This window comes from Erinaceus europaeus, chromosome 6 (assembly GCF_950295315.1).
Source record: "Erinaceus europaeus chromosome 6, mEriEur2.1, whole genome shotgun sequence".
Lineage (NCBI taxonomy): Eukaryota > Metazoa > Chordata > Mammalia > Eulipotyphla > Erinaceidae > Erinaceus > Erinaceus europaeus.
In genome coordinates, this window is record NC_080167.1 from 12,832,374 (window position 1) to 12,856,543 (window position 24,170).

The 24,170-nt window shown below is 47.3% G+C and overlaps 1 protein-coding gene across 5 annotated transcripts in view; it reads left to right on the forward strand.

Moving 5' to 3' along the window:
- Nucleotides 1–20,101, forward strand: part of HECTD4 (HECT domain E3 ubiquitin protein ligase 4) — a 224,176-nt gene extending 204,075 nt beyond the window's left edge. For 4 of the 5 annotated variants that reach the window (XM_060193062.1, XM_060193065.1, XM_060193064.1 and 1 more), the window contains exons 65-76: nt 1,367–1,473; nt 2,412–2,535; nt 8,391–8,581; nt 9,593–9,739; nt 10,551–10,670; nt 12,052–12,207; nt 12,919–13,022; nt 13,240–13,461; nt 15,663–15,829; nt 16,138–16,333; nt 16,813–17,035; nt 17,915–20,101. In XM_060193062.1, coding sequence (XP_060049045.1) covers nt 1,367–1,473; nt 2,412–2,535; nt 8,391–8,581; nt 9,593–9,739; nt 10,551–10,670; nt 12,052–12,207; nt 12,919–13,022; nt 13,240–13,461; nt 15,663–15,829; nt 16,138–16,333; nt 16,813–17,035; nt 17,915–18,051 — 1,894 coding nt within the window. In that variant the 3' untranslated portion in view covers nt 18,052–20,101. The remainder of the gene's footprint in view (nt 1–1,366; nt 1,474–2,411; nt 2,536–8,390; nt 8,582–9,592; nt 9,740–10,550; nt 10,671–12,051; nt 12,208–12,918; nt 13,023–13,239; nt 13,462–15,662; nt 15,830–16,137; nt 16,334–16,812; nt 17,036–17,914) is intronic. The other variant, XM_060193063.1, reaches the window with a different exon arrangement.
- The last annotated feature ends 4,069 nt before the right edge of the window (nt 20,102–24,170 follow it).

The following is a 24,170-nucleotide window of genomic DNA, read 5'->3' on the forward strand; positions in this document are numbered from 1 at the left end:
AGATGTGATATCAGCACAAAAGAACTTCCCTATCCGTGTGAAACCTTAGAGCAGCCTATGTATGGACATGAACTTACCTTTAATAGAATTTATTTAGATTTAGGTTTATGACTCCTAATTACTCACAGTTGAAACTGATAGCCAAGTGTTACCTAGCAAGAGTCTCTAGAGGAACTTACTTAAACTAAGGTGCCATGTCTTTTTATTAATTACATATAAATTTGCTTTTAGATGAGCTTCATACACTAGAATTTTTGTGATGTTGAGACTATGTGCTCTTTATCTGTGCCGCATGGCTACTAAGCACGTACAACATGGCTAGTGTGAATAAGGAGCTCAAGCTGTTGTTTCACTTCATTTATTTTAATTCATTTAAATTTAATAATTAAATAATTTCACTTAATGTATTAATGATACCTGACTAGTGGCACTGTGCTGGAGCAGCATAACTCAAAAGTATGCACAAAGCATGTTTGAAATGTATATTATCAAGGGTTTTTTTTTAATTTTATTTATAAGAAAAATAGGAGGAGAAAGAAAGAACCACATATCACCATGGCACATGTGCTGCTGGATATTGAACTCGGGGACCTCATGCTTGAGAGTCCAAAGCCCTATCTCCTGGACCACTCATCAAGATTTTTCACATTTATTTTTTTAAGTTTATTGAGAGAGGGAGTCAGACAGACAGACAGACAGGCACACACACAGAGAGAGAGAGAGAAAGAGAGAGAGAGACGGAGAGAGAGAATGAGAATCAGTACACTGCATAAGGTAATGCCAGGGATTGAACCTTTGGCCTTTGGGGCCTCAGTTATGCAAGTTGGTGCCTAACAGGCTGAGCCATCTCTCCCTGCCCTAAGTTTTTCATATTTTATTTTTATTTATTTTGCCTCAGGACTCAGTGCCAGTACTTCAAATCCATAGCTCCTGGTGGCCATTTTTTCCATTAAAAAATTTTTTTTTATTGGATAGGACAGAGAGAAATTGAGAGGAGAGGGGAAGATAGATAGGGAGAGAGACAGACACCTGTAGACCTGCTTCACCACTTGTGAAGCTTCCCGCCTGCAGGCAGATGGGGAGCCAAGGACTCAAACCCAGATCCTTGCATGGGTCCTTGCACTTCATACTATGTGCACTTAACCAGGTGTGCCACTGCCCAGCCTCCAGTTTTTTTCATGTTTTAAAATATCAGTTCCCATAATTTGCTATGTAAATTTCAGTTAGAACAAAGCTGATCTTGAAACCCAGTCCAGTCTGAACCCTAAGTCTTAGTTGGAGGTGTATGACATGTTGGGCATTTGAGATTTGAAAGAGGTATAGACACAAGAAGTTATGATTCTATCAATAATACTCTGCTCTACAGCAGGACTGCCTTAAGTGAGAAGAAGCCGATTGTGAAGCCCAAGTCACCAGAGAAGAGCAAACCAGATGAAAAGGACCCAGAAAAATCACCCACCAAAAAGCAAGAAGGTGAATGAACAAGCTTGTGAGCTCTGGGCTGCTTCTGCCCAAAGATGGGGCACTTGAGTCTGGGACCCAATGCTTTTGCCTAAGGTTATTCTCTCTTGGGTTCTGGTTTAGGCAGGACAGCATTGCCAGAGACACTAGGAAAACATACCTGACCTGTGCTTATCACTACCTCACAAGGCCACCTTTGATGACCTTGAACTTAGGTCAGAGTATCACAAACTCAAGATAAAGAACAAGTGATTTTGAACAAAACATTTGCTTTAGAAATATTATTCTAGGGCAGGGGTAGACAGCATAATGGTTATGCAAACAGACTCTCATGCCTGAGGCTCCAAAGTCCCAGGTTCAATCCCCTGCACCACCATAAGCCAGAACTGAGCAGTGCTCTGGTAAAAAAAAAAAAAAAAAAAAAAAAGGAGTAGAAATATTATTCTTTTAAAAAAATATTTATTTATTTATTAATTAATGAGAAAGATAGGAGGAGAGAGAGAAAGAACCAGACATCACTGTGGTACATGTGCTGCCAGGGATTGAACTCAGGACCTCATGCTTGAGACTCTAATGCTTTATACACTGCGCCACCTTCCAGACCACAGATATATTATTCTAAAAGGCATTTGTTGGAAGAAAGCAAACAAACAAATAAATAAATAGTACTTGTTGGGACATTAAAAGTCTGTTTCCTAAAGGCACAAGCTAAGTTAGAGAATGATTTTTTTTGTTGCTATGGAAAATCTTTAGTCAGCTGAGAATGCTCCTATGAGCATTAGAAAGGAGGGTTGTGGGTAGAGAAGGACCGTTAGCAGCCTCTGGAGTAGTAGGAGGAGGAGGGGAGTTGGGTGAATTAGCTCCTGAAGGAGAGAGTGCATGATTGTGTTGTGAGACCCCACTGTGTGCCATTCTTACCAAACTCCTTACACTGAACACTTTTTTGTCAGTCCCAGAGGAGAAATATCTAACCTTGGAAGGATTTCACAAGTTTGTTGTTGACCGAGCCAAGCAAGACATCCGTAGTGTCTGGAGGGCGATTTTATCCTGTGGCTATGATCTTCATTTTGAGAGGTAAGAGGTTGTCCCCCAACCCATGTGTACAAACTGTTCACAGCCATCATATGCGTCCCCAAGAAAATACTTCCTGAGAAATCATTTGATCTCTCTTGTCATTTTTAATGTTTACTGCATCATCATCTAACTCTTCCTAATTGTTAGTGATTTTCAAACCCATTTGAAAACATCCCCCTTTTCTATTAAAACCGTTGATTGAGGGCTACCCGCAGGAAAATGTTGGACACAATATCAAGGACTAGGTAGCTTAAACAGAGTTCTTAAACAGAAACTCATTTTTTCCCCAGTTCTGGAGGAAAACCAAGGTCAAGTGGTAGCAAGGGTGGTTTTTCCCAAGACTCCCACCCTGCCTTGTGGTTTCACAGGACCTGCTCTGTGAGCATGCTCCTTCTGCCTCACCGTCTTCACATGGAGAACACCAGTCCCCAGGGGCTCAGGCCCCCCTCCCAGAGGCCTCATTTATCTTCACTTACCTCTCTATACCCTGTCTCTAACTACTGTGCATTACAAGCAAGGACTTCAATATTAGAATTTTGAGGAGGAAGGGGACATATGTTGGTGCCCAGCAGGGATGGTTTAATGTTCCAGTGACCTTTTATCCTCTGAGTCTCCTTTCCTCATCTCTATGTTGGTGCCCAGCAGGGATGGTTTAATGCTCCAGTGACCTTTTATCCTCTGAGTCTCCTTCCCAGGCAGGAGCACAGCAGGCTCTTTGCTCACAGAGTTTCCCAAGTGAAATATGCCGAGTTTTCCCTTTCCAGATTCACATGAACCCTAAACAGGGAAGATATTTGCAAACCAGAATGATCTGTGCCCTTGCTCTTTCTGTCACACAGTCTGCACACCTGCACCCACAGCAAGCTATGCAAGAATGGGAAGAAATGACTGCCAAAAGCCTGCTTTTGAAAATGGTTTTCAGAATTGGAAGCAGTGCCAGCACAAAAAACTTGCATGGCCCACTCAGGTTCAATCCCGGGCACCACCAACAATCAGTCAGAGCTAAATGGTGCTCTGGTTTAAAATACATACGTGTGTGTGTGTGTGTGTGTGTGTGTGTGTGTGTGTAGAATGAAACTGGGTGGGGGTAGACGGTGGCACACCTGGTTAAACACACACATTACAGTGCTCAAGGTCCTAGGTTCAAGCTGGTCCCCACCTGCAGGTGGAAAGCTTCACGAGTGGTAAAGCAGGGCTGCAGGTGTCTCTTTGTCTCTTTCCCTCTCTACCTCCTCTTCCCCTCTCAATTTCTTTCTGTGTTCATCCAATAATAAACAAATAAATAAATATAATTCTAAGAAATAATTTTTTTTTGTTTTTAGAGTTGAGCAGTTATTTACTCATTGGCTACTGAACTTAGGCGATGCCTGGATGGACCTTGTGTCTTGGTGGCAGGGATAAGCCTTTGAACTTGTTTTAGTGAGTGAGATGATGGGTGGGGTTGACATATCAAATCACTTCTTTTGGACTAGAAACTGAATTTTTTTTTAATTGAGATTAATGGTTTGGTAGCACGTGGGTACAATTTCTCATCCTCAGAGAGATCTCTGCCAAATAATGTCACCCCCATCTTGGGTCTTCTTCCACCATCATGTACTAGGACCCCATAGTCCTGTCCACCATTTCTCTTCCCCTCCAGAGCCCTTTCCTTTGGTGCAATATGTCATACCTAGCCCAAGTGTTATGCTGTGTCTTCCATTCCTCCTGCTCCTCTTCTCACCCTTCTCCTTCTACTCCTCTCCCTTCCCTCCCCCCTCCCCATCCTCCTCCTTCATTATTAGAAACTGTACTCTAAGTGGGAAGGAAACATATTAGACTTTAGCCAAATTCCAAAGTGAGACATTAGTGATAGCTATAAGTGAGACATTAGTGATAGCCTCCGTACTATATACAACCTCCTGCAAGCTCTGCCCCACGTGACATGTAGCCCACTCATAGCACTAAAGACTTGCCAATCCTCCCTGTGTGATTTTTTAAAAAAATATTTATTTATTCTTTTTTGTTGTCCTTGTTGTTTTATTGTTGTAGTTACTGATGTTGTTGTTGTTGGATAGGATAGAGAGAAATGGAGAGAAGATGGGAAGCCAGAGAGTGGGAGAGAAAGACAGACACCTGCAGACCTGCTTCACCGCCTATGAACCAACTCCCCTGCAGGTGGGGAGCCGGGGGCTCGAGACAGGATCCTTACACTGACTGGTCCTTGCGCTTTGCGCCACATGTGCTTAACAGACTGTGCTACCACCCGACTCCCCCTGTGTGATTTTTTTTTTATTTAATAGCTAAAGGTTTGTGAGTTAAGTACATGCTCATTTAGTCCAAGTCCCCATGCAGTAGATGCAGGCACAGAGAGAGTAGAGTAGAGTTCACCTAACATTTTCCTGTGGTCAGGTTTTTCTTTTCTTTCTTTCTTTCTTTTTTTTTTTTTAAGTGCTGTAGAGATGGGATCAGATGAGACTTACCTTGGTGGTGGTGGTGGTGGTGGTGGTCTTCTTCTTCTTCTTCTCCTCCTTTTTTTTAAAAAAAATTTTTATTTATAAAAAGGAAACATTGACTAAACCATAGGATAAGAGGGGTACAACTTTGCACAATTCCCACCACCAGAACTCTATATCCCAACCCCTCCCCTGATTGCTTTCTTATTCTTTAACCCTCTGGGAGTGTGAACTCAAGGTCATTGTGGGATGCAGAAGGTTGAGGGTCTGGCTTCTATAATTGCTTCCCTGCTGAACATGGGCATTGACAGGTCGATACATATTCCCAGCCTACCTCTCTCTTTCCCTAGTGTGGAAGGGCTCTGGGGAAGCGGAGCTCCAGGATACATTGGTGGGGTTGTCTGTCCAGGGAAGTCTGGTGCATCCTGCTAGCATCTGGAACCTGGTGGCTGAAAAGAGAGTTAACATAAAAAGCCAAACAAATTGTTGACCAATCATGGACCTAAGGGCTGAAATAGTGCAGATGAAGAGTTGGGGGGCAATCTATTTTGTAGATAGCTACTAGGCATATTTTAGTTATATTCCAAAGGTCTTGTGGCTATACTAGTTTATTTTTTGTTTTGTTTTTTCTCCTTTTTTTTTCTTCGCCTGAGCCTGAAATCTGATATGCCAGTGGATCCAAGTTATTGTCTGGGGAGATGATGTCATGGCTGCAGAAAGGACCAGAAAGCTGCATCAGGGAAGAGAGTAGCTCCCAAATATGGGAAGGGGGTATAAATGTTGACTGTAAACCCCATCGATTTGATGTCATCTGGGGCCCATAATCAGTTTAAGAGCCTGTATGACCTCTGCATCCCTCTAGATCTGAACTCACATTCTGTGGTCATGAGTAGGAACATTCCAGGCTGCCCCAATATCGACCCATCTTCTTAGATGTAGCATAGAATATGTTGTCCATCCTCCCTTCAGAGGATGGAACATTCTCTACCATTGTTGATCCAAGTTGAGGGCAAGGTCCTATGGGGGCCCACAGAGGGGTCTGTTCTGTTATTCCTGATAGAAATGACCAGTAACAATGGAGAGAGGGATTTATTCGAGGTCTAGGCCCATCATGTCTGTTTGGGAATCTCAGGACTCCCCGAATAGGGCCCCAGCTGATGGGGTGGCCTGATAGTGACTAAAGAGTCATCGTCAAAGTATGCCTGTCTCTTGCCCTTATTCAGCTTTTGCAGTCCTTGCTTTGATAAGGTTATTTTTGGAGTGAGTGAGGGAACTGTAATAGGAAGTAGGTGAGGAGGGTATCTAAGTCTAAGTAGACACTATTTAATTATGAACTTGATACTGACTCACTGCAGACTATTGTGTACTTTTGCTTTCAGGTATATATTTTGCCCTAATTTATGGATACATGTGAATATATGCTCTATCTTACAGAACCTGGTCTATATCTAGGTTTTGGGACTTTGGTAGGAAGTGAACCACCTGGAATGGAATTAGAGAATACCATGAAAGGAAAGGTCTCACCCGAGTAATGAGGGTGAAGGGTTGACATTCCATGTCTGATGTTTCTGGACACAGTCTGAAGTGAAGCATGCTGAGATGGTACTTGTTGCGTTGATTAGGTTGGGATCAGCAGATGTGATGTCATTTGGTATGACTTGAGAGAAGCATGCAGGAAAGTGAGCCCCACCCTAGAGGTTCCAGGACTGGGGGAAATATAGGCTCTAAAGAGGAAGTGAGCAGTTCCTGCTGTCTTAGGGTTTAAGAAGACGATAGTTATTGCTATAATCACATTATTTGGCAATTGGGTTAACTTTGAAAAATCCCTTTGTTAGGATTTGCTGTATCATACCCAATATCACCATAATTTATGTCCTTTGACATTCTTTGTATATAGCTATGCCACTGGTTGTTTCCGTTCTCCCTGTACTAAGCTTTTAAGAGAGACAACATATCAAAGACTCAGCCTATGTATTAAAAAGACTCAGTCTAATAATAAAAAAAAAAACTCAGTCTGTGCTTTAAAAAGTTTGAGACAGTCAATCAGTTTTTCTCCTCTCATATTACTTAAATGGTGATTTATATGACTACAAATTAATAGGAATGTACATAAACACCATTCCCACCACCAAAAGACTGTGTCCCATCCCATGAAGCTGGACATCCACCTTCACCTTCAACCCAAGGTTTTTACTTTGGTGCCCTACTCCAATTCTTCTCCTTCTCCTCCCCCTCTTCCTCTTCCTCCTCCTTTTTCTTCTTCTTCTTCGTCACCATTATATTTTGTGTTAAATGTGAAATTTGTTGTGATATTTTCTCACTTGGGCTGTCTTTTTTTTTTCTCCCTTCCCCCCCTTCTTTATTCTCCACATTATTCAGTATCATTTCCCAGATAACTGTAATAGTTAACCCAGCAGCCCGATACTAGGATGCAGTGTGGTTTATTCAACCCTCTCCTTGAGATGAGCATTCGGGTTGTGTTTGGCTCTGAGGTAGAGAAGTAGCCCTATATTGATGTCATCACCTATGACCTATGTTCAGACAGCCCCGCAGGGGAGCCCTGGGCTGAGATTTCTGGGTGACAGGAAGGCTTCACTGACACCAGGAGCTGAATTTGACCAAGCTGCCAGCATTTCTGTGTCCTCCATCCTCTCTCTTTGGTAAAGGCACAGATGTTTTGATTCTTTCTTCTTCCATTGCTTGAAATGTACTAGACATGGTGCTACATGCTTTACACTCATCTTCTCAGTGAGTGTAGCTCCATTTTAGGTAAATAAATGGGCTCAGGGAGTCAGGCGGTGGCACAGAGGGTTAAGCGCATGTGGCGCAAAGTGCAAGGACCGGCGTAAGGATCCCAGTTCGAGCCCCCAGCTCCCCACCTGCAGGGGAGTCGCTTCACAAGCGGTGAAGCAGGTCTGCAGGTGTCTGTCTTTCTCTCCCTCTCTCTGTCTTCCCCTCCCCTCTCCATTTCTCTCTGTCCTATCCAACAACAATGACATCAATAACCACAACAATGTTAAACAACAAGGGCAACAAAAGGGAAAATAAATAAATATTAAAAAATAAAAATAAAAAATGGGCTCAAAGCAGGCATGTTTTTTTGGGAGTGTCACTAAAGGTACCCTAGATTTCATCCTCAGAGCCCCATCTATAACCACAGCACCTTGCTGCCCCCAGATAAGAGGGAGACACCGTGGGTGTTTCCAGACTTCAGAAAGACTTTCTGCTCAGCTGGCTGCTTCAGAAAGGAGCTTTCCTTCCCCCCAGCAGCCCTCTGGGGTTTGTGCCTTTGTGAGAACCAGAAGCCCACCTGGGAGGGAGGGCAGTCTGTCTCATAAATTCCCTCTAATTGCTGGAAGGTAACTCTGGAGAACTCTGCCATCCCCACATCAGTACAGGCCCTCTTGTCTCTGCTCTCCACAGATGTGCCTGCATTGACGTCCGACATGCACACAAGGCCTCCAGGAAGTGGACCGTGGAGATGGATGTGGCACTGGTGCAGTACATCAACCGGCTGTGCCGCCACCTTGCCATCACACCTGCGAGGCTCCATCCCCACGAGGTGTACCTGGACCCCGCTGATGCTGCTGACCCCAGAATGGCTTGTCTCTTAAGTATGTGACCCTGGGGCTGTGCTTCTCAGAACCTGCACTGTCCCTGCATGAGCACTGGGTATCAGAGGACTAATGCCATTTAAGACTAGTGCCATTAACCCACTGAATAAATCTTAGATGCACCTAAAATGAACCAGGGGGTGGACATGAAGGAAAGACAAGAGATGTATTAGGGCCAGAGTGAAGTCTGGGAAGTCTCTGTGTGCCCACCACCACAGAGCCCAGCAGCAGCTTCAGATAGGTAGTTGGAAGGTGATAGATGACTGTCACTCCTAGGCCTCCCCAGAGGCCAACATGGGTGTCCGGCTAGTGTCAGAAGAGAGCATGCTGGTCAGGGAAGTAAACATGCTAGAAAAGATAGGCTTCCTACTTAAATCCAGCCCCTAGAAAGTGAGCCCATGATGCCCCATTGGCACTTGACCCGAGGGCAGGATTCAGTGCCTGTGCACATGTGTGCCACAGCCCTCATCTGCTCTCCCCATCCCCACCTAGCCTTTGACAGTTACAGTAGTGGTTACCATGGGCAAGGAATTGTCCCGGAGTCAGTCTATCATGGTTGGAGAGGAAGCAGGTATTAGGGAAGCAGAAAAGTGTGCTAGTGTCACTGTCCTTGTGACTTACACTGTCACCCTGGGGAGCTGGGTGAAAGGTCACAGGACTCAACACTATTTCTGTAACTTCTTAGAAATCTGTGGTTATTCAAAATTAAAAGTTAAAAACCATCTCATGTGCAGCCCTGGCAAATCCTGACTTGGGGCCGTTTTAAGTCTGGGCCTCTCATCTGGTTGCTAGGACCTTGCCCTTTGTTTCTGCTTGGTACAGGCTCAGGCACATTCAGCACCTGCTTATAGCATCTTGGGGGGCCTAGGGATAAAAATCTGCTGTGGAGCCTACTGGTTTCTGTACCTACCCACCACCACCTCAGACATACACTGGTCTACCCTGTGGCAGGGTCCTTTTGAGTGTGTTTGCTATGGAGAATTTGAGCCTGACAGCCCCTGTGCCCAGCAGATGTGCCCATCGAGAGCCTCCGCCTGCGCTTTGCCCTGCTGCAGTCCCTCAACACCACGCTGGAGACCTTCTTCCTGCCACTGGTGGAGCTACGCCAGACACTCATGTACACCCACAGCATCGCAGCCCTGCTGAAGGAGGCCAAAGGTCAGTGCATGGGGTGTACAGGGGGGCAGTAGAGAGCAGGGACCTTTCATATGCCAGGGCCTGAACCCTGCAGGCAGAGGCTCCAGGCCATCACCTGGCCTCTGGGCAGGCAATAGCCCTGCCTGACCATTTAGCGTGCTCATCTCCTTTGGAAAATGGTCCCACCAGAGCAGACACTTCACAGATGCACTAGAAAAACTTTACAGATTATTTACAAATACACAAAGTGCAAGGTCCAACTCATTATCTGACCTCTCTCTCATATTCCAGAGATGACTATTATTAAGAGAAGTGTCCTTCCAGATTTTTCTGTTCACAATTAGACATAAATATACAGATTTATATTCTTTTTGCCAACTCAAAAGTGACTGTCATATCACATGTTCTGTTTCTGCAGCTCTGTCTTCTCCTAGGGATCTACTCACAGAACCATCTAGCCTCCCTGCCCATAGTCTGTTCAGCCCCTTCCCTACTGGTAGATTTCTAGATTGTTTTTATTTCTTACTTTTACTGCAGTGAACCTCCTTGCTCTTTATTTTGTATTTGGTTTGTATTTCTGCAACTTTAGCTTCTCAGTACAATAGTCCCAAGGTTTATATATTGAGACTGTGGTAGATACTGGCAGTTTGCACTGCCCCCAACCCCTCCTCATCAGGCCTGGCTATGTGATCACCACCCAGGGACCTGGGTGGGGGATAGCCCAGAAGATACTGGAGAGAGTCCAGGGGGACAGCATGGGCCTCCATGAGGCAGGGTGACTATGAAGGAAGGGAAAGCAATCCCAGCCTGTCGCCTACATGATCCTCTCCAGGGCTCATCTTCTATGACACGAAGGTGATTGTGATGAATCGGGTACTGAATGCTACTGTGCAGAGGACAGCTGACCATGCTGCACCTGAGATCACGTTGGATCCACTGGAAATTGTGGGAGGTGAGATTAGATACGAGATCTAACAGTGCAGATGGCAGTGCGTTACCTAACTTGATTTCCCCCACATAAAGAAGCCTCTAGAAGAATGTCAAGGATTGTCGGCGTTCACGTGGGGTGACACCCAGTAGGAAGGCGAATCCGACCGGCTCTCTCTCGCTCGCTCAAGGGACGACACGAAGCAGAGACAGCGGGGAGAAATGATGTGTTCTCAAATCTCCCTTATTAGCAGGTGGACATGAGTTTAAATAGAAAACCAAACAAAGGGCATTATTGAAATATGTCATAAATTACAGGTTTCTTAAAGGTCAGCTTGTCCCTATGGTAGGGGGCTGGTATGACAGGAATTGATGAGATACATAAAGGTCAAGACGATTATTCTCCATGATGCAAGCAGGTTAATTATCTACAGGCATTTGAGAGAGGCATAGGGGTTAAGTGAGCAGGGTGAGATAGAGAGAGGATAAACAAGCTTAGTATATCAAAAGGCTATAAGGAAATAAGGTTTGGTGCTTCACCAGCTGTTGTCAGGGAGGTGTTTGATGGAGTGTGCTTTCACTAGTGATCAAAAGTGAGGTGGTTGTGTGAACTCTGGGTGACTATGTGAACTTTGAGTGAACCTTAAGGCAGGCACCCATGTGGCCTGCAGTTAGTGGAGAGAGGCAGTGAGGTTTCTGTGGACTTGAGAGTCTGGAAGGAAAGAACTAAGTCCGAGAGACGTGGTTTCTCCCTTTTGCTCACCTAGGCAAGGGAGACTTAGAACTTTCCCAGACCTCCATCCAGGGATGGGGGGAGTTCTTCCTAAGCTCTATCAAGCTTACACATAGCCCCACAAAGGGTTGCTTGACAGTCCCTTACTTCCCTGCCTGTATCTGTAATCCTGTTCTAACCTCCCAGTGCATGGCTTTCACCTACAGTGTCACTTCATGACCAGGAGGGAAGCGGGTGCTCATGACACCCTGGAGTCTATGCTTTTACCCTCAAGAGAATCAGTCTTAGCCACACTCAGCCCCATTGGAGGGCAGGAAATGTAACTGTATTCTGATTGGTCATAGACCTACTACAGTCAGGCTTCCAGGACCAGAGAGAATGGACATTGGGGAGACAGACAGGAGTCTGTGCAGCATATGAACCCAGAAAAACATCAGGAAGGTCTTTAGTGGAAGAATGGGAAAAGAGCCTCCCAGGAGGTGTGGTACACACCCACCTGGAGGACAAGGCAGGTGGCTGCACAGGAAAGATAAAGCTGTCCCATGAGCAGGGAGATGGCAAGGGGCAGCACACTGGGGGGTCTGATAAGCAGACAGAGGCCTAGCAAGGAGTCCATCTCATGGAGGGTGAAGGCAGCCCCTGCTGTTTCTGTCACCTTCCTCTGTCTTTCCAGGCGAGATCAGAGCATCCGAGAACTCCTATTTCTGCCAAGCTGCCAGGCAGTTGGCCTCAGTGCCATCCTCTCAGCTCTGTGTCAAGCTGGCTAGTGGTGGTGACCCCACCTATGCCTTCAACATCCGCTTCACTGGGGAGGAAGTTCATGGCACCAGTGAGTAGAGCTCTTCCCCCCGTCCTTCCCATTCAGGGGGGGCTAGGTTTAGAATGTAATAGTCACTGCACATACTTTCAGCCTAAGCTGCCCAAGACCTCCTTTAGCAATAGTAAACGCCCCTGAAGCTAGACTGCCCCCCACCCCCGCAGTGACAGCTCCCTGGGAGGGAGGAGAATTGGTGCCGACATTACAGCTGGTCTGGGTCATCAACCCAGTGGCCCAGATCAGTGCCCCTCTGCTGAGCTGACCTCAGTGAGATGCCCTCAGGCAGCTGGCAGGGTCTATCCAAGGCACGTTTGGAATCCACAGTTCCACTTGTTCCTTTCTTTATTAACTACCAGACACTAAGTACTGAGCATACAGGTGACTCTTACCCCAGGAGTGTGGGGCCAGTATCCAAATTGGGCCACAAGTCGGTGTCAGCTTTCAGCTGTGAGAGGTGCCCCGGGTAAGGGTCTGCATTTGACCTTATTGAATTCATGAAACAGGCCTGAGGTCAGTGCTGTCAACTATCCCACTTGACAGCTGGAAGCAGGCTCTAGAGGTGCCTGGCCAGCACTAGATCTGTCTCCAGAGCAGTATGCAGACATGTCCTCACTGAAACTGCAGCCGGGGGCCAGTGAGCTTACATTCCAGGTGGGATCAGGACTTGCAAGTAGGTGAACTGGCTGACTGGGTCCAGCTGATTTATGTCCATCTGTCCCACAGGTGGCTCTTTCCGCCACTTCCTGTGGCAGGTGTGTAAAGAGCTGCAGAGCTCCTCACTGTCCCTCCTGCTGCTGTGCCCCAGCTCAGCTGTCAACAAGAACAAGGTAGGATGCCTAAGAGCTGGGCAGCTGAGACACAACCCAAGGCTCAGTCCCCAGGGGTGTCTTGGGGTCATGGGTGCATGTTGTCGTCACATCTGCCTTTTAGCAGCACTGAGCAGGCAAGCTGTGAGACAGTGGTTCCTTCCCACTGGCCATGGGGTGTGGCGGCTTAGGAGGAGTAAAGGTGCACGTCAGTCTTCTCATCTCTACCTCATTCCAGGGCAAGTACATCCTAACTCCCAGCCCCATCACCTATGGAGAGGAGCAGCTGCTACACTTCCTGGGACAGTTGCTGGGAATTGCAATCCGTGCAGATGTCCCTCTTCCACTGGACCTCCTGCCCTCCTTCTGGAAGACGCTGGTGGGTGAGCCCCTGGACCCTGACCAAGACCTGCAGGAAGCAGACATACTTACCTACAATTATGTCAAGAAATTCGAGAGTGTAAGTGACAGGCATGCCTGCTGTGAGGGCAGTGGGGCCTGGAGCAGTGCTTCTGGGGCTCAGTGTGCACTTCTGTGACAGCTATCTGCCCAGCCTCTACACCCCAGGAAACCCCAGATCCCCAGATGCAGACTGATCACAATCTCCCAAAGACTGTAAGGGCATAAGCCACATCTACAACCAGACTTATCTCTTGGGACAAAAGCCTCTGGCTTCCCTCGCTGCAGATAGCAGTCACTGGGATCCCCTGACCAGCCCTGCTAACCTCCCGAGAACACAGGGGCAAAGGGCTGATAGAAGTTGATTTACAGAGCTGGTGGGGTGGGAACTGCTACAAATGGACCTGGCATATCACTTCTACAGTTATTTCAGGGCCTCAGAGCACAGGGAGATTAGACCTCAGGGACCAGCTGAGATTGACCAGCAAAGGGCTGTGAGACAGTGTTCCTGCCCCTCTCTTTGCAGTGGGACACACAGATGATGAGAGCATAGCAGAGTTTGGTCAGCCCTCAGAGAGGATGTGCTCAGACTGGGCCTGCGCAGCCACTCTGATAGCCCAGGGGTTCAGAGTCCTTGCTGTTTCCAGGGCCCTGAACCAAAGGCTGAATTCTCAGCAAGGCCTGGAGGGCAGTAGTGCCTAGGCAGGTGAGCTGGCTAGCAGCAGAGCTGCCAGAGAAACAAGTGGGTCCAGCTAGAGAGCCTGTGTGTTTTAACACCACTCACTCTTCCCAGGTTAGAGGCTGTTCTGGCAGAGTGTGAGGAGGCTTCCTCTGAGACCAGCTGCCTTGCTGACACAGCAGCTGAGTATCTGAGACCTGGTCCCAGCCACTCTCCATAGGGACTTCAAGGGAAGGAGGTATCAGCTGATAATTGCCTCCACCATCACTAACTGACCCTCTGTGACTACCCCCATAGCTACCACTTGGTGGCAGTCAGCACAGAGGGGAAGCAAGGCTGGGACACTAGAGGATAGTTGACTTCTCCGCAGAAACTGGAATGACAGTGAATTGTAGTAAATTGTCTACAGGCACTGCTCAAAAAAGTCCCTGCAGCTGTGACTAGTGCAAGGGCCTGGGGAAGGTTCTGTATGAAATTCTTAGCAGGCTGCTGAGCCGAGCATTCTGCCTAAAAGGGGCCTGGGTGTAACACACCTGGGTAAGCACATAGTTACCATGTGCAAGGACCCAGGACCCAGGCTCAAGCCCCTGACCCTGCCTGCAGGGGAAGCTTCACCAGTGGTAAAGCATTGCTGCAGGCACCTCTCTCCCTGTTTTCCCTTCCCTCTCAATTTTTCTGTCTCTCCAATATATGAATAGTAATTTAAATACTTTTTGAAAAAAGAATTCTATCTAAAGAGGCTGGACAAGTATTACAGAGGGTGCTGGGATACCAGGATTCTACTGGGGGGCATGGGACACTGTCAGGGAGGCACGCCCTGAACTTGTGTCTGCAGTACCTGTAGCTTCACCGTGTGGGAAGGTGCTGCTAAGGACGGGGGACAGACTCAGCCCCACAGAGTTGCTGTAGGCTCATTCTCTGGGTCAGGCCTTGCCATCTCTGTAGCCATTATGCACAACACAGCTTTTTGGGCCTGAACTCTCTGGTGCCAGCTGCTCTGGAGACAGCCTCTGTATCATTCACAGGCAGAATGGGCATCACTCTCAGCTGGAAGCTCAAGTTCTTTTTTTTCTTTTTCTGTTTGTGTGTTTTTGGCTGAGACAGGACCTTAAGTATGCATGATTTCGCTACTCTAGCTAGTTCTTCCATGCAAATACCAAAAGAGAGAGAGAGAGAGACGTGAAGAGCACAAAATCTTATTCCATCGCCATAGTATCTCCCATGTGGTGCTGGGACTCCAGCCTGGGCTGCTCACATAGCAATACAGGAGCCCTACTGGTGAGCTATGTCTGTGGCTCCTCGAGATTTTTCAGTGATGAGCTTCCGTATAGGTTGGTCTTAGGCAGGCCAGAATCAAATACTCACACTACATCACTGGCCAGTCTCAAATTGGCCCCAGCAGTACACGATGTCCTGCCCACAGCCAGAAGAGAGCTGCTGCTTCCAAACAGACCTTTGCCATTCATGATGGCCCAGGGTAACCCCCACCCAAACAGCACTTGACATTTGCCCAACTGGAAAGGTCTGTCTTGTGGCACCCTGGGAGGGCAGGCAGTTAACCTCCATCTACCTCTGTCCTCTAGATGAACGATGAGACAGAGCTAGAGGCCCTTTGTGCTGAGATCGCCTCCCAGCACCTAGCCACTGAGAGCCCCGAGGGCCCCAACAAGCCCAGCTGCCGGTTCACGTACCTGACCATGACAGGCGAGGAGGTGGAGCTGTGCAGCCGTGGCCGGCACATCCCTGTGGCGTGAGTTGCATGTGTGTGGGGAAGGGACTGACCAGCTTGGCTGGAAGGGGCCACAGAGCATCTGGACTTGGGCAATAGCATGAGGGCCTCAGTCAGGTGACAGGTGGATTTCGCCAGCTGGAGGGCTGTGACGCAGGATGTAGGGCACCGAGAAAGATGGTGGAATGTCTTCAGGGTCAGGATTTGGTCAAGAAGATACCAATTCTGAGGTAAGGGACACCCGGAGGTATTGAGCTGCCAGGACAGCTGTCTGGACAGGGGTGCCCAGACTGAGGGGCAGCCTTGCAACTTTGAGCCTTCTCTGGCAGGTGGGAAAACAAGGACATCTATGCAGCAGCCATCCGGAACCTGCGGCTACGGGAGCTCCAGAACCTGGAATGCGTGACGGCCGTGCGGGCTGGCCTGGGTGCCATCATCCCACTGCAGCTACTCACCACACTCAGCCCACTGGAGATGGAGCTGCGGACCTGCGGCCTCCCTTACATCAACCTCGAGTTCCTGAAGGTCAGTGCCCCGGACAGGGCTGGGTTGACAGGCCTGTCAGACTTCCTAGGTCCTGGCACTCTGCACATGTGCCAGGAGCTGTGTTTTCCCCATCTCACAGCTGAGTAGACTGTCGTTTGCCCATGGCTACCCAGCCAGGAAGTGGCTGTCAATTGATGCCCACCATCTTGAGGTGAAGATCCATTCTTGCCAAGATCTCCACAGCCAGTGGTGCCAGCCTCCCTAGAGGATGGGTTCCTGCCATCCCAGACTTGTTTTTTGCCACAAGTAGAGGTGGGAACAGTGACAGGATCCCCCAGGGGTGTTGAGTCACAGGTAAAACACACCAAGAGCCGAGGGATATGGCTCCCTGTGTGCTCACTTTCGTGATCTCCGTGTCCTGTGACCATCATTTCCCTGCTGCGCCTACCCTGGGGTCAGGGCTGGGGATGTTCACCAAGGCTGGGACCTGCTCACCCCCAGAGGCCTTTCTTCCCCAGGCTCACACTATGTACCAGGTGGGGCTGATGGAGACAGACCAGCACATCGAGTTCTTCTGGGGAGCCCTGGAGATGTTTGCTCAGGAAGAGCTCTGCAAGTTCATCAAGTTTGCCTGCAACCAGGAGCGCATCCCATTCACCTGCCCCTGCAAAGATGGGGGTCCTGACACAGCCCACGTGCCCCCATACCCTATGAAGATTGCCCCCCCAGATGGCACAGCAGGTACTGCCCTCCCCCGGACATGTCCCAAGCAAGGATAAATAGCCCTTTTCTCAGTCTGAAGTTGGGGCTGCTGGGCCCTGCATGAGGGAGGGAGAGGTAAGTGAGGGGCCTGAATGTATAGCACTGTGGGCCATATGCTCCCCAAATCTGGCCAGAGTTCAGGGCCAGTGTTCACAGATCTCCCAGTGCTTTATTAACCAGAGCATTGCTCACCTCTGGTTTCTGCGGGTGCCATGGATCAGACCTGAGACCTCCGATCTTCAGGCACGAAGAGTCTTGCAGAAACACCTGCTATCTCCTTGGCTAGCTTCCAGTGTTTATCTTTTTGTCACCAGTGGGATAGATCTGAAAGATCAACTCTCAGACAGACAGAAGAGAGGGAAGGACTGCAGCACCAAAGACTTCTTCTGTGGCAGGGACTGGGCTTGAACCTGTCTGCATACATGTATGCAGAGCGAGCGTATTATCCAGGGGCGCCATTTTGACAGACCTGGCTCCCAGGGTTTAAAAAAACTAAAAATCCAGATTTTTCTACCCCCCCTCCCCCTTTTTTTTTTCCCCAGAGCTCTGCTTAGCTCTGCTTCTGGTGGTACTGGGGATTGTACCTGGAACCTTGGTGCTTCAGGAATGAAAGGCTTTTTGCATAATTCAGCTTAAAATAAAACACTATGGCAGCCAAACAAAACCCTGCATCCAGATCCCTACATAAAATACAAGTTGAGTCATTCTTTTGCTCCAGAATCTTCTGCCACACCCAGATTTCTAGGGCCTTCCCCCCTCATTGTAGACCTTAAGTTAGTCTGCAGCTGCTCCAAAGGCCCACGGTTTCCCTGGCATCCTAACCCAACCCTCTCACATTGGCCTGATTTTTCCCTATAGGTTCCCCAGACTCTCGCTACATTCGTGTGGAGACCTGCATGTTCATGATCAAGCTTCCTCAGTACTCCTCTCTGGAAATCATGCTGGAAAAACTCCGTTGTGCCATTCATTACCGAGAAGACCCACTGAGTGGCTGAGGGGAGGGAGCCCCAGAGTCAGGCTGTCACCGAAGCACTGCTCTGCTGGCTCAGGAAGCCCGCAGTTGCAGGCCTATCCCTCCGGGGCCTTGCGTGAGGAGTTGGCGATATTATGCTTTTCCGAACTTCTGTCGACATTCCAGGACCTCCTGGAAAACTTACCCTTTTGTATTTGTATGTTTCGTGATGGGTTGGTTCTTTCGCTGTTTGTGGTCTGTTTGTAGGATAGTTTAGTCCCCAGACAGTTTGTGTCTTATTTGACCTTCCTGGACATTGTCCCTCATGACCACTGGATTCTGATGCCACAAGGTGCCAGTTGGTTCCACCTCACAGAACCAGCCACCCAGCAGGAAGGCGGTGAGATAAGCTTGGCCACAGAGCATCACCACAAACTAGCTGTGGCAGCCTGCCCCTCCTGCCTTGAGCTGGAGTTATTCCTGAATGCAGCTCCCACAGGCCTCCTTCCATCATGAAATGGTTGGTCCTGTTACCAACTGTGGGAGACAGATACACAGGGACCTTTATGTGTCAGTCTTCTGGCTTTAGAACATTGTCTGTGGTCTGGGTTTTTCAGAGGAAAAGCCCAGTGGTTCTTTCCCTCCCTCTCCCACTCAGACCACCCTCTCTGCTCTGCATCTCTTCTGGACCCTTAGTCTGACAGGTTCCCACTGAGTGGTCCTTGGGTGCATTCTTGACTCAAGTTCACTGCTGGGTGCACCCCAGTTAGTTGAGAGGCCATTCAGAGTTAGACAGTGCTTGAGTGAGGGGCCCATGTTCTAAGCCTCCCCCACTTTGGTACTTTGACATGGCCCTTCCTTCCCGCAGTGTTTGTGGTGGGAGGAATGGAGGAAAGAGTCACATGCCCATTTTAAAGGAGTTGATTATCTGAGGTGCTCTGCTCAGTTTGGGGTCTACTTCAGTGACTAAGGTCTTCAAATCAAGATGGAGACACCACGGGGCTCCTTCTGACCTTCTCCAGGGCCCACCCAGTCTCCCCCTCGCTGCCCAAGTAAGTGTGTGCCAGGGATGAGCTGCTCCAGGCTCACCCAATGCCCCAGTGCATTTGTGCCCCCAAATAGGTCTTTGTCCAATGGTACTTCGTTCCAGAGCAGCATGTGCCATCTTGTTGGACACTTGTCATTTTGGGCCTTGCCAGTTCTCACAGAATCGTATCACTGTATTTATTGTATAATATTGTGAATATTGGAAGTTCGGAGTGAGTGCTGTTCAGAAGGCTTTGGAGTGTGAATTCTGGTGAGAGGAAGTGTTCCTCCTTGCTCTACTGTGGCCCTGGCCTTTTGGAAAGATGTGTGGATTTTAGAGTTAGAACTATTAGCACCTCTCTCTCCTCCCCTACTCTTAGGAAATGCATTAAGGACCATTATTAAAAAAGATTTCCCCGTCTGAGGAGCAGACACATCTGGGATTACTCATTCAAGCTGCATCAGTTACATTTGGTGCAGGGGCAGTCGTGTCTCTAGGTGAAAGAGAGCCTGCAAGCAGGTCCCCTGCTTGGAAGGAATATGGGAGGCTGCTTCTCCCCAGGGCCACAGCCTCCTGTCGGGCTGGGGGCTGGGTCACACCTGGATGTAGTCCTGACAGTAAGGATCCTCTTATTTTGTTTCTGCATAATGAAAGCCTTTGGATTTATTTACACATGGTGTCTCCTCTCTGGATTTTTAAATTCCTGGTCCACTCCAACCCTTCCCACTTTGAATGGACTTGGAATTCTGTCAGCTACCTCCCCAAGAGGGGTGTGGAGAGCTTCTGTTGGCCCGTCACTTGATTTGATGACAACTGTGAGTAAGGTATCTGCTGCTAACATGACTGCTTCTCCCAGAGAGCACATTGAGGTCCAGACAGATCCAAACTTTGGCCCTAAAAATGTGTGCTGTAAAGTTACTGGATGTATATTTATTATAATTATTTATGGTTGCATTTAACAAACTTTTCATTCAACTTGATGCAGTTTACACCACTGCTGTGTAAAGGAAGCTCACTACAGGAACAAAGTCACGCCAATAAATAACCTTCATCTAATTTTGATTTACTTTAAGAGTTGTGTGATCATCTACTCTTGCCGGACAGATTCAAACGCTGACATGCTTGGATGGCCCTGATGCGTAGTGTGGCCAAGAAGCTAAGAATTAGAGTATTTCTAATTATTATGCTGTCTTTGCACTTGACCCGATTCATACTCCATTATATGCCACTCCTTCTCCCTGCTAAACCCCTTACGTCTGACTTTCAGATAGAAAATACTAGGGGTGGAAATCCAGGATCAAATCTGACTGTGCATTCTGCCTTCTCTTTGTTCTGGAGCTAGTCTGTGATCCTGTGTCCATCCAATGTAAGGATTTCACCCAAGGGACTTGTTTTGGAAAGGCCTGAACCATTCTTAGACCACATACTATCCTTTGGGGACTGGTGGTGGACTAAGAACTCCTTTGTGCAGAAGGGAAATGCAGGGAAGATAGAAGACTAAGCTCAACACTAATTTTAAGATTGATCTTCTGCCCTCTTGCACAGACAGCTTCGTGATAACACTCTGCATCTTTCGGCCTGTCATCTCTGAGTGGCTTATCACCTTCTATTACTCCCTGGGAGTCCTCACCCACATCCATCACAAAGGCCTTGTTCTCTGACTCCACCCTAAGTGCTAGCTTTAATTGATGTGCCCCTCATATTCTTATTACAAAGGAGCAAGAGCCCTGTAAGGTGTTGTTTACTTCAGAGGGCCTGGAGACAAGAGACCAGAAGCAACCATAGCAAAGAGAAAAGTGCTGCTAGACAGGAAACTGTAGAGACAGTTCAGCTCTCTCTGACTAAGGCTTGGAGAATGAATATACCTCTTAAATAAGTGCATTCAAAGCTACATTGTCCAGTCAGGAGATAGTTATCCTCGGTGCAAATTAAAACCACAATGAGATGAGTTACAACACCACTGAAAGAGTTTGAAAGACATTTGGTGTGTGTGGGGGGGAGTGTAGAGCCAACACAACTCATGCTGCTGTGGGCAGTGTAACCTCCAGGCCTGGAAGACCAGTGCAGTCTACCACCTCTCCCCTGTGACCAGCAGAAAGACATGGAAGATACAGCAGCAGTAACAGAAACAGCCTGAGAAGTTGAAAGTCCCTGGAGAATTAACTATAGAAAACCATGAGATGCTGCAAAGGAAGGAAAGTAAAGGGCTGCTCCAGTCAACAATGAATGAGTCCCAGTGATCAGCAGATGAAGCCAGGCATAAATAAAGGAGTATTTAATGGTATGAGTTCATTTACATAGTGTTGAAAACAGAACAAAAACGGAGTCATAAAATGTCAAGACAGTGTTATTTTGAGTCCTAGAAATGGGATAGTGACGAGGAGGGAGCGTGGGAAATTCCTATATATATATATTTTTTTTTTTTTGAGGGTGGTGGGTGATAAGAATTCTTCCCCTAGGAGCCAAGTTAAGTCCACATGGCTCAAAGCACAGGACTGGCACAAAGATCAGGGTTCCAGACCCTGGCTCTCCACCTGCAGGGGAGTCACTTCACAAGCAGTGAAGCAGCTATCTCGCACCAAGCCCCAGTGATAATCCTGGAGGCAAAAAAAAAAAAAAATCTTTCCCCTGCATGTTTGTTGGGCCAGAGCACCATTCAGCTCTGGCTGTTTGAGATGCCTAGGACCTCCTGTACACAAGTCCTTCCCACTGCTACTTCATACCCACCACCCCATGCATTGTCTGCAGAGATGGAATACTGTGTGGTGAGTGTCTTAAAGCTTGAGGCCAGGAAGATAGCACAATGGCTATGTAAAACACTCATGGGACGGGGCTCCCAAAGTCCCACATTCAGTTCCCAGCACCACTATAAGCAAGAGCTAAGAAGTGCGCTGGTATAAAGTGTACATCAAGATGACAAAATCAGAACAAGCCAAGGAGATAGATACTGCAGCAGCAATAGCACATAGGGCTTCCATTTACGAGGTTCCAGACTAAATTTCTGGCACTACCAATAGGCAGAGAAGAGCACTGTTCTAGTGTTAAAACTAAAGGCTAAAGAAATAGCATAAGTGAGTGGTCTGGGAGATGGCTCAGTGGATAAAGCACTGAACTCTCAAGCATAACGTCCTGAGTTCAAGCCCCAGCAGCACATCTACCAGGGTGATATCTGGTTCTTTCCCTCTCCTATCTCAATAAAAAAAAAAAAAAAATCTTAAAAAAAAAAAAAAGATGCCTGAGGCACTGAAGGTCCCAGGTTCAACCACAGCACCATCACAAGACAGAGCTAAGCAGTGCTCTGGCATAAAAAATAATAATATATATCAAAACACTTTTTTTTCCTCCAGGATTATCACTGGGGCTCAGTGCCTACACTATGAATCCACTGCTCCTGGAGGCTATTTTTTTTCCCTTTTGTTGCCCTTGTTGTTAGTATTGTTGTTGGATAGGACAGAGAGAAATGGAGAGAGGACAGGAAGACAGAGGGGAAGAGAAAGATAGACACCTGCAGACCTGCTTCACTGCTTGTGAAGTGACCTCCCTGCAGGTGGGGAGCCAGGGGCTCAAACTGGGATCCTTACGCCGGGATCTATGTGCTTTGCACCATGTGCACTTAACCTACTGTGCTAACAACTGCCATTTTAGTCCACAATTAAAAAAAAAAAACTGATACAGGAGTTCTCATGAAAGTACATCATGGAAAAGCAAGCTTATCGGCAACTTCCTTAAAACACATGATAAAGGGAAGCTATTAGAGGTCCTGTGCTGGAGGGGAAAACAAGGATGGGAAGTCCATGTAAGAAGCAGAAGGTCAAGTCCTTTTCACCCAGCAGAAGGCCAGGAGTGGTATTACATGACTCATGCACTCCTAGGCTTAACAGCCTGGAGACCTTTCTTGGAACTAACCCAGAGAAAAGACATTAGACACAGCTGAGGTTCTCCAGTGAAAATCCCAGCCTGCTGTCCCACAGTGAAAGCAACAGTTGAAGCAAGCTTATCACCGTTCGTGTCCCATTCTTTTTTTTTTTTGTGTGTGTGTGTGTGTGTCCCACTCTTAAATATAGAAACAGGCAGCCAAAAAAACAGCTATGGTTTGGAGAAAAGTAAAAGCCTACAATTTAAAATACCAAAAACAAACAAAAAACAAATGAAGTAGCCAGGTAAGTGACTCGGTGATAGAATGTAGGACTTGAATGTGTGTGTGTGTGTGTGTGTGTGTGTGTGTGTGTGCGCAATAGTATTAAAAGAATTGTATCCTTTAAACAAAGGGAGGGAAATGTGGCTGTGAGAGGTAAAAAGTCAGGTCTTAGGAGTAATATCAGAAACAATTATTTGATAGCTGGTTGAGAAGTGAAGATGGCGAGAGGAGAGACATATACTATACCGCCCAAAGGTCTTCTCTCCTGCAGGTAGGGACTGGGGGCTTGAACCCAGGTTATTGAGTGTGGCAACTCATGCTCTCTACCAGGCACATCACCACCTGGCTCCCTCCCCACAATCCCCACTAGAGCACTGTTCAACCGTCTTATGATAATAAAAATAATAAAAAATAATAAATAATCCTAGGGATTAAATCTGGGACCAGAAATAAATTTTATGTGTTCAGCTCAACATGGAAAACTCATAGGTGTAAGGAACTTGCAGGTAATAATTAGACCTGACAAGAGTGGGAAGTAGTCTCCATTCCCACTAGCCCATGTGGAAAGTTTTGTAATTTATGGGGCATCTGTTTTTTTCTTTTTAAAAGAAAAAAACAAATTTTTTATTTATGAGAAAGAACCAGACATCACTCTGTCACATGTGCTGCTGGGGACTAAACTCAGGACCTCATGCTTGAGAGTCCCAAGCTTTACCACTGCGCCACCTCCTGCACCACTGTTTTTTTTTTTTGTTGTTGTTGTTTTTTATGATGGAGCAAAACTAGTTCTAGACTAGTCACAGGCAATTCCCATCTAATATATGCACATATATTAATTTTTTAATATTTATTCCCTTTTGCTGCTCTTGTGTTATTGTTGTCGTTGTTGGATAGGACAGAGGGAAATGGAGAGAAGAGGGAAAGAGAGAGAGGGAGAGAAAGACAGACTCTTCCCTCTCCTTTATTCCTTTTTGTTGCCCTTGTTGTTTTACTGTTG